At 40.6% G+C, this 9,340-nt stretch overlaps 1 protein-coding gene across 1 annotated transcript; it reads left to right on the top strand.

The window, feature by feature from the left end:
• Positions 1–403: 403 nt before the first annotated feature.
• On the top strand, positions 404–6,027 carry vdac2 (voltage-dependent anion channel 2). The gene is made up of 9 exons (XM_020603282.1): positions 404–526; positions 1,541–1,612; positions 1,754–1,803; positions 2,302–2,454; positions 2,569–2,621; positions 3,215–3,442; positions 4,451–4,601; positions 4,711–4,768; positions 5,048–6,027. The coding sequence occupies exons 2-9, from the start codon at positions 1,546–1,548 to the stop codon at positions 5,137–5,139; spliced, it is 852 nt and encodes a 283-aa protein (XP_020458938.1). The 5' UTR covers positions 404–526; positions 1,541–1,545; the 3' UTR covers positions 5,140–6,027.
• The last annotated feature ends 3,313 nt before the right edge of the window (positions 6,028–9,340 follow it).

The raw sequence follows: 9,340 nt of genomic DNA, 5'->3' as shown, positions 1-9,340 counted from the left end.
TGAGGTAATGAGGGAAGAATGCCAGGAAGAGAGGGATGGGAATAAAAAGTAGCAGGAGGGTTGATCAGGCGCTTTTGTGTGAAGACCCCGGGGAGAAGACGTACTCCAGACTACCTGACTTCCTCTGCAGAGTGACAAAGACTAAAAACTAACAAGGTGATCCTGTCTCCCGTCCTCAATCATATTTCAGTAATATTGTTCAATAAATGATTATTGGCACTGCAGTAATTTTCTCTGTGCATTGATTCTACCCACTACAAAATAAAAAAAGAAAGGATGTCAAATGCCGTAAATACTCAGAGAATAAGTTGTACAACGATCCATGCATTTGCCTTGACAAGAATTTTTATTCAGGCACATAAGTGGCCGCCCTGGGTCTTGAGCCTCAATGTGATAGGTCTTGATTTTACTTCTGTGCAGTCTCCTTCAGCTCGCCCTCCAACCGGTGACGCCTTTCTAGGCCGTGCAGCGTGAGAAATATCCCTTAGAAGTGGTTTTGGTTTACCGCTGGTCCAATCTTTTACTGGTAAGAGACCAATTTATTCAGTTCTACACTGTTAATCTATTCCCTGACAGTCAAGAATAAGTGTTCATGCGCGGTTTACACACGCCGGTACTATGCAAGCTACAAAGTTAGCTAGCTAAGCTAGATGCGTTCAGCATGCTGCGTTTAACACATGTAACAGTTAACGCTAAATCCGGACAGCTTTGAGCATATGTTTCTGAGAGACGAGTTTTATAAAGCTGTTTCATAAAGTTACTCTAAGGGAGTATTAAAAAAACTACGTGTTAACTAAGTTTTCGCGTTATTTTCGTCAACCTCCATGTGGCCTAGTTAGCAGGAGTAGCTAGTAGTTGTGATAATGCGAATGAATAGTGTAATTAACACACCCTATTAGCAGCACCTGACACACTCCTTGACACACCTAGCTGTGCCTGCCAGTCAATATGTAGCAGTAACACTTCATTTGATGAGAGCAGGATTTGACCTGGATAACCAGCCCAGTAAAATGGCTCCTGACTCTCAGTAACCTTGCTCGCAGGCTCTCATACATTTGTTCTGCTGTGACTACCTGCAGAACCAGAATGCTGTTACTGTGCCAGGCGTTAATGCAAAATGCAAAGTCGTGATTAACATAGATAAGATTTTAAAAGTTTGACAATTTACACCCTAAACCTAGCAACACGAAACTGCTCCCAACTGTATTTTCACTGTTTATTATTTGGCTGGTACAGTACAAACACAGTATGTGCAGCAAGACAGGCTGTCATAAGTCTTTCATCCATAAGGGACAGGAATTTGTGCCCTAAGGCCCAAATGTTGTGTTCTTTGTCATATAAAGACTGCATTTGCAGTTCTTATATCATTGTTATGCATAGAGTTAAAATTGGAGATTAATTAAGGTGATCATGGGATTCTGGAAAAATAATAGCATAATGATTTTTATTCCACATTACTCTTTGGGTTTCTTTATAACCAGGCACAGACTGGTGGAAGTGCACTTGTGATTTAAGCTCTGAGTTTTGCTCCTGTCTACAGATACAATGGCTGTACCTCCCTCATATGTTGACCTGGGCAAGTCTGCCAAAGACATCTTCAATAAAGGCTATGGTATGAGTTCATACAGTTGGACAAAGTACTACTGTGATGTTGAGATTTCTGCTGTTAAGCCCAGCTGGTATACAGACAAACTTTGAATTGATTTGAACATTTCTCTCTCTCTCTCTGTTTTTTTTTTTTTCCTCCTCCCAGGATTTGGCTTGGTGAAGCTTGATGTTAAGACAAAGTCAGCCAGTGGAGTGGTAAGGTCATTTCTTTGTGGTGACTTTTTCATAAGTCACCAGAGTGATGAAATTGAGCTCAAAACTAGAAATTAAGTTCATGTAGAATGATGTAATTTGCAATATTAAAGAAAATGTGCTAGTCTTTTCAGAATGCCTGACCATGTACTTTACAAGGACTGCAAGTTATCATTAATAAATACTTCATATCAAACAGAAGTTGTTCCACTTTATTAGAGAGGCTTAAACCTTTGACTGTAACTTAAACTACCTAATTGAAAATTAAACTTTATAATAGGTTTTCTGTCAAAGACCAGTTGTTTCAGCTCTCTAGGTAGGTTAATTTTTTTTTTTTTTTTTTATCAATCAATGGATTTTTTTTTTTTTTATTACTAGCCCAGCTGAGGTATGACTTGTGTAATGAACGAGCACTTGTTGAGTTTCTTTTTTTAAATATTTTATCTAGAGTCACATGACCTTAAGATTTGAGTGCCATTTCTCTAAAAATGTCTCTTTCAGGAATTCAAAACCTCTGGTTCCTCCAACACTGATACCAGCAAAGTTGCAGGCAGCCTGGAAACTAAATACAAGAGGACAGAATATGGCCTGACCTTCACTGAGAAGTGGAATACTGACAACACCTTGGGAACAGAAATCACTATTGAAGATCAGGTTAGTAAAATATTTGAATGTTTTTGGGACCTGTTGAAGGGGAGTGTCTCTACATTGACAATAGCAGGACCACGTTAACTTCTTTGAATGTGAATTTTCTATTGTTTGTCTTAGATCGCCAAGGGACTGAAGTTGACTTTTGACACAACCTTCTCACCGAACACTGGGTAAGATGATGCTTAAAATTAATAAATCCTAAAATATATCAAAATGAGGACTGGAGCAATAAATAACATCAGCGTAACACCTGCAGTGTTCTTAAAATGGTTTAGGAATGCCACTACTAAATGTTGTGTAATACTGACTGAGTGCATGCAGGTTACTTTGCTATTATTTGAGGCAGGCACATAATTATGTTTTTATTGTGCTCAAGACAGACTCTATGCAGACAGGTTCTTGTATATGTATGCATGTGTGCACAAAAAATTGTAAATGTAAAGTCTTTGCAGTAGAGATGTGACAAAAGTTCGTAATATTTCTCATTCAGGCAAAATCTGTCTTGCGATATTAGTACATAACAGAACTGGTCCATTATGACAGAGTGTTAGCGGGCATTCAGACTGTTAAGTGTATCATCACACCCCTACTTTGCATCCCGTACTTATTACTGGCCTATGATATACCCTAGGGAATGTAACCTGACCCTCCTATAAATAGTTTTTTTGTTGTTGTTGTTGTTGTTGTTGTTTTGTAATGGATAATCTGACTCGACTGGAATTTCAGTTTGAGGTTGACCATTTGCTGTGCTTATCACTAACAGCAAAAAGAGTGGCAAAATTAAGACGGCTTACAAGCGTGAGTACGTTAACGTGGGCTGTGATGTGGACTTCGACTTTGCTGGCCCCACCATCCATGGAGCTGCTGTCGTCGGCTATGAGGGGTGGCTAGCCGGTTACCAGATGAGTTTTGACACTGCCAAATCCAGGATGACCCAGAACAACTTTGCCATTGGTTACAAGACAGGAGACTTCCAGTTGCATACCAATGTGTAAGTAGAATAAAATGTTCACATTTGAGAGTATTATTTTTGATTAAGAAGGCCAGATTAAGATTGAAAACTAAATTATCAAGATCTAACATGGTACAAACCTACATTGCTGTGCATAGATTGCTGTTGTGACAGACTAACCCAGCAACCATACAACATACCGGCGTGGTGAGAAAAAAAAAAAAAAAAAAAAAAAGCAGTAGAGCAGCCTCTTCCAGTTCAACACAGCAAGAACTGTTGGGTGACGAAAGGAAAAACCACTACAGGGTCTTACTCAGGTGTTGGGCCACCACATGCCCCCAGAATAGCTTCAGTGCTCTTTGGCATTGACTCTACAAGTCTCTGGAACTCTGGTGGATGGAGGAACACAAGATAGTCCTTTATTTGATGGTGGTGGTGGAGACACTGTCTAACACGTAGGGCCGAAATCTTCTATTTCGGCCCTATGTGTTATGTTCAGTGGGTTGCGGTCTTGACTGTGAAGGCAGTAGCATATGATTCACATCATTTTCATACTCAGCAAACCATTCAGTGACCCCCTCATGCCCTATATATGAAGCCATTGATATCCTGGAAGAAACCACTGTTTCCTCCTTTAATTTGTCACCCTCCTATAACTGATTATGAACTTTGACTTGTTTCACTCAGAAAATGTTTACTACAAGTGAGAAGAGGTTCCAGTTTTTATCAATATTGTTTGCTCCAATTTGAGAACATGTTAAGTGTTGGAATGGAGAAGTGTTTTCATGATGTCCCTTAATTAAACTACAGTGAGGACAATGGGCCTGTTTTAGCCATGCCAAGAAGCTGTTATTAATTTTCAGTTAATCACAAATAAGTTGGTGTCCAGGGTTGAGCAGTGTACCATATTTTGAAGCTTTCTTCTGACTTATGAAATTGTTTTAAATTTTGGACAAATAAAAACTTAAAGTGAATGAATGTTTTTTACAAGGTAATGTCACCCTTTTAGTTAGAACTTATTTCTCTTATGCTTAATCATCTTTAAAGCAATGATGGAGCTGAGTTTGGAGGCTCTATCTACCAGAAGGTGAGTGACAAGCTGGAGACTGCAGTCAACCTGTCCTGGACTGCTGGCAGCAACAGCACACGCTTCGCTATTGCAGCCAAATACCAACTGGATAAGGATGCCTCCATCAGTGTAAGTGATGTGGCAGAGGATTCCAGAGAACAGTGGATGATGCAACTAAAACCTGTACAGTTAAACTGACTTTTGTGATGTGTCTCTTCTCCCCCCCACCCCCCCGTGGGCTAAAGTGAACAACAATAGTCTTGTTGGTGTTGCATACAGCCAGACCCTTAGACCAGGTAAGTTTGTTTTCTACAGGTTTACAGACAACAGATGTTTACAGTTAAATACCTCTATTTTTAGTTGCCATTCTGTATCACACTTCAGGACCCTCCAAGAGTCCTTTCACACAGCATTGAGGCGATGTTCTATAAATGAGTTGACTGAGAAAAGTCATTTACAGCAACACTAAAGCCTACACTTTCAATTGGCTCTCATTCTCAGAAGTGTGACCTGTGGTTGAGAGAGTAAATGTTGTGTCACATGTAAGCTAATGGTGCTTCCTCTTACCCACGCAGGTGTGAAGCTCACCCTGTCTGGTTTGGTCGATGGAAAGAACATCAATTCAGGTGGCCACAAGCTGGGTCTGGGCTTGGAACTGGAAGCCTAAAATTTACTCATGCTGCATGGGACTAGGGAATATCAGAAGGATCTGGCCTTAAAGTATGTCCCACCGAAACCAGCAGGGGCATGTCTTGGAGATAGGTTCAAAGGCTGCGACAACAGACTCTTAAATTGTTGAGTACCACTTCAAGTTGGTGCTTCTGTCACTGGTATATTTTACCCTTGTTGCTTTTTACTTTGTAGTTGCATCCATTCAGGAGACAGTTTATGGCATATTATTTATAAATTATTTCAATGTTCATGTCCAGCACTGCCGTAATAATGAAATACAGTCCCTTTGCCTGTCATCAAATCAGTGTGGCTTTATTGTGATAACCCCAGACAATTTTTTTTTTTTATTTTTTTTTTTTTTTTTGGGTGAGGAAATTTGTCGACAGTTTTGTGATGAACCTTGTCATACCTTCTAATTTTACAGTCCTGACCATCTGATATTTCTTTGTCATCTAAAGTTTTAGTTTACACTAGGCTTTTTCTTGCTATTATTTAAATACTGCTGCTGCACCCTTCCCAATCATACACAAAAGGAAAAACTAAAGCTCTGCAATTTTTTTATTCTGCATTGACCACCAGGGTTTGTGATTTTCTGTTAAAGCTGCGCATATGAACTTCCCTTAAACTGGGCAGTTTTTGGGTTGCTCAGAGTTGGTTTGATTAGAAACCTGTGCACTTTGCCAATTGAGCAGTTTTTGTTGTAATTACTGACAATGTAATATTCATATTAATGCCAAACTATCACTGTCCAGAAGAGGTGTAACTTAAGGTTGCACGTGTGCACTCTCAAAAGTGCTTCCATGTACTGGGTGCATTTGGAGCCCACAGGAAGACTTTTAGGTCTTTGTGTATGTATAAATTTTCAATAAAGTCTTTGAACTCACAGATGCATTTTAATTTATGCCATTAACAGCAGCACATTTTCTTACTGTAGCTTAGAGGCCTGTGTCAGTCGGCTGTAAATGGTAAAATGTGTGCAAATGGAATGTATTCACAGACAAGTGAATGATAACTTTTGGTATTTTAGTACATTTTTGTACAGTGCAAAACCTTGAGCCTGTACATTTCTAACTTTTCTGTACAGTTATTTTGACAGCTTGATACCAAAAAGAGCATGAAAGCATGCTTCAAAAATCCTGCAAGGTTTTTACAATACTGTGGATTCAGTGTCTTCTTTTGAAGGATAAGGCCGGTCAGTCCTGGATCAACTTATTCATCAGTGTCGTAGATCTTCATTAATACTCCAAAACGAATCAAAGCACATCAGTGAAACACACCAATGCACTGAGTGAAATATTTCTTCGTTAGCCAGACCCAAGCATGAGCTCTGAATCATGCTAACTTCCAGAAATTATGGTCACTCTGAGCCTATGGGGCAACATAGTTCGTTCTGGGGCCCTTGTAATGGAAAAACATCACCCAGTGCAATGGTGTGTTTCCCTGATGTGTTTTTAATTAAAAAAAACGATTTAGCATAGACGAGCTAATCCAGGACTAACGGACATTAACTGTGAGTAGAGGCAATTTGTTGGCGGTTTTTGTCTCTGTATATAGATTGCTGAAAATACTTCTAATATAGAAAATGGCTGGCCTTGTCCTTTAATAACAGAACTGCTTTTATGTCTTCGGTCTTCTCTGTTTGGCTCACCTGAATTTAAGCAACTCGCCTACAAAGTCCTGTTTTTCTTAGGACACTTTTCTAAAAACTGTTCTAGTTGCTGAAACACAGGTATTTTTTAGTCTTTATTAAACCTCTTAGCTAAAATTACCAACTCTGTAATATAGTGCTCACATAGCTTTCACCAACAACTTGGAGATAGTGTGCTAAAAATAAATGCCCCTGTTGCAAAACTACAGAACTGCTCGGCCTCCTTCCTTAAACCGATATGTTCAATTAAACCACAAAAGTCAAGACATCTGACATTGTCAACTATATCAATTTGCAAGTGAGACATTCTTTGTTCACACCAGAAAGCCCTGTCATCCTTGAGTGTTTTAAAAGGACCAGTTCCACAAATCACAGCAAGTGGAGTGCGGACCCATGAATAACTAACATAAAAATAAAAAAAAGGTAAGAAACCTCCTTCGTCCTCTTAATCCATCCATCCATTTTCCTCCACTTATCCGGGACCGGGTCGCAGGGGCAGCAGTCTAAGCAAGGATGCCCAGACTTCCCTCTCTCCAGACACTTCCTCCAGCTCCTCCGGGGGGATGCCGAGGCGTTCCCAGGCCAGCCGAGAGACATAGTCCCTCCAGATGTTCCAAAATATTTCTCTTTAAATTGGCAATAAGATTTAAAACAGCCTGATACAGATGAATCATGACAACTGAACTAAGGACGCTGACTACAGACCTGTGCGCCAGACTGTTTGCTGAGAACTGAGGCTGGGACTCGACCTGACGAGACTCCCTCAGCTGTAGGAAGCACAGTCAACTACACTTTACTCCAGCATCACCTTGGATAAGATGGCAACAGCAGCTGAATGAACCTTTCCTCTGGAGTTGATTATGCGCAAATTTGGACAGAAACCTGGGATCCTCTGAAGAACCTTGCCAGTGAGGGGGCCCCCCAACCCCGTCTGTGTTTTTGTCCAGCAAACTCTTTCTCTGTCTGTCTGCACATCTACATCTGTCTTTGTCTGTGTTATGTTTGTCTGTCTCAGTTTCTGTTCATGCACACTTGTCTCTGTCTTTTTGCATGTTCTTGTCTGTCCATAAAAGTAAATGGAGCCATGAGCGTCTGATTTAAAAAGGTAAGGCACTAAACTTTAGACAGTCCTACAGGTGTGTGACATGAGATGCCACGACAAGCAGTGCTGATCGTGGCGTGGTTGTATGGCAGGACGCTCATAAGGTCAGGACTGACAAGATGTGGCTTTTTGTCTCTGTCCAACATGGTCGCCATGGCAATTTACAGTATATCTGTCTTTGCTTCTTGTATCATCCAAGTGTAAGAGTTTCGGTTATTAACCATCTGATGACCTCCATGATGTGTTTGCTGCTGTAGCACCTCCAAGACCCTCTCATAAAAGAAGTATTGAAGGGACTTATCTGTCTCTGTCTCTCTGTCTCTCTCCCTCTCCTACGTGGCCATCTACTCTGTGTTAGTATTGTGTCCTACAGGAGGCAGAGTTTAGTCGTTAACCATCTGACTTCCTCATGCCCCTCACCCGTTTTACCAGGGTCACATACAGTCAGTGTATCAGTCAGGCATTTTAATCAGCCTGCACTACTTTGGTTACTGGGGTAAACTCTGCCTGAGATCAGCATGAAGTTGCCTGTTACTCTGTGCTCACTTTATACTCTGACACATTAGATTGTCTGTACCACTGTTTAGAACACTGGCTTTCTCTTGTGCTCATTCAGGCCATAAATAATCTGCTAGAATACGTTAAAAATCTTTTGTCAAGTTAAATGCTAGATTAGATAAACTGGGGCTTTTTTCCCAAAATATAAACAGCACTTTGTATCTTTAAGTGCTGTTATAGAGACCAACAGTTTATTGTACTTTAGCGTTAGGCCTCTGGGTCATCTCACTCTGCCAAGTTTCAAGAGGGAGTCTCACTCTTCAAGTATGCTTGGTGAGGTTAGAGTTTAGCTTTTCGTATTCTTATTAGACTTTCCAGACATTGGGAGGCCTCCCAGCAGGGAAATGTATCCCACTTCTGCTGTGATGAGAATGACACCAATGATACTATGAAGCCTGATTGTCAAGTACACAGGTTGACACCATATTGGACATATTATTACTGAGTTTTACTCTTTTTAACTTTCTTATAGCAAGATTATACTGTGGGCTGAATTGTCTAAAGGCTAACAGGCTTTGTATGGGAAGAACTGAGTTCTGCAGGAAGAGCACCTTAGTTATTAAAGTGAAAATCGGCCCCTTGCACTACATCATGTCTTGTGAGCTCTTAGCTTGGCAGCATGAATTAGCCTGTCCTCTGTGCACTGCTCCACAGCACCCTAGTTGAGTATCTGAAAGCAGCAGTCAGGGAGAATGAAGCCACTGTGTGGGGAAAATGTGCAGGTAGATGGGCTATATTCTTTGATATGTTAGAGAAAAGTACATTGTACTTCCTGGTGGAAAAGTTGCAGTTTACCAAGCTGTTTTCTGTCCTGCCAGAGAAGCTGACATGAGACACTGGGATCCAGAAGTTGTTGTGTTCAGCTGTGAAGAAGACAAAGACCCTGCT

Source organism: Monopterus albus, unplaced genomic scaffold (genome assembly GCF_001952655.1).
Source record: "Monopterus albus unplaced genomic scaffold, M_albus_1.0 scaffold60.1, whole genome shotgun sequence".
In the NCBI taxonomy this organism is placed as follows: domain Eukaryota; kingdom Metazoa; phylum Chordata; class Actinopteri; order Synbranchiformes; family Synbranchidae; genus Monopterus; species Monopterus albus.
This window is presented reverse-complemented; position numbering and strand designations above follow the sequence as displayed.

Coding starts and splice junctions, on each gene's coding strand:
- vdac2 (XM_020603282.1), top strand. CDS start 1,546: ATGGCTGTACCTCCCTCATATGTTGACCTGGGCAAGTCTGCCAAAGAC. Junction 1,613..1,753: donor CATCTTCAATAAAGGCTATG/GTATGAGTTCAT, acceptor TCCTCCTCCCAG/GATTTGGCTTGGTGAAGCTT. Junction 4,602..4,710: donor ATAAGGATGCCTCCATCAGT/GTAAGTGATGTG, acceptor ACCCCCCCGTGG/GCTAAAGTGAACAACAATAG.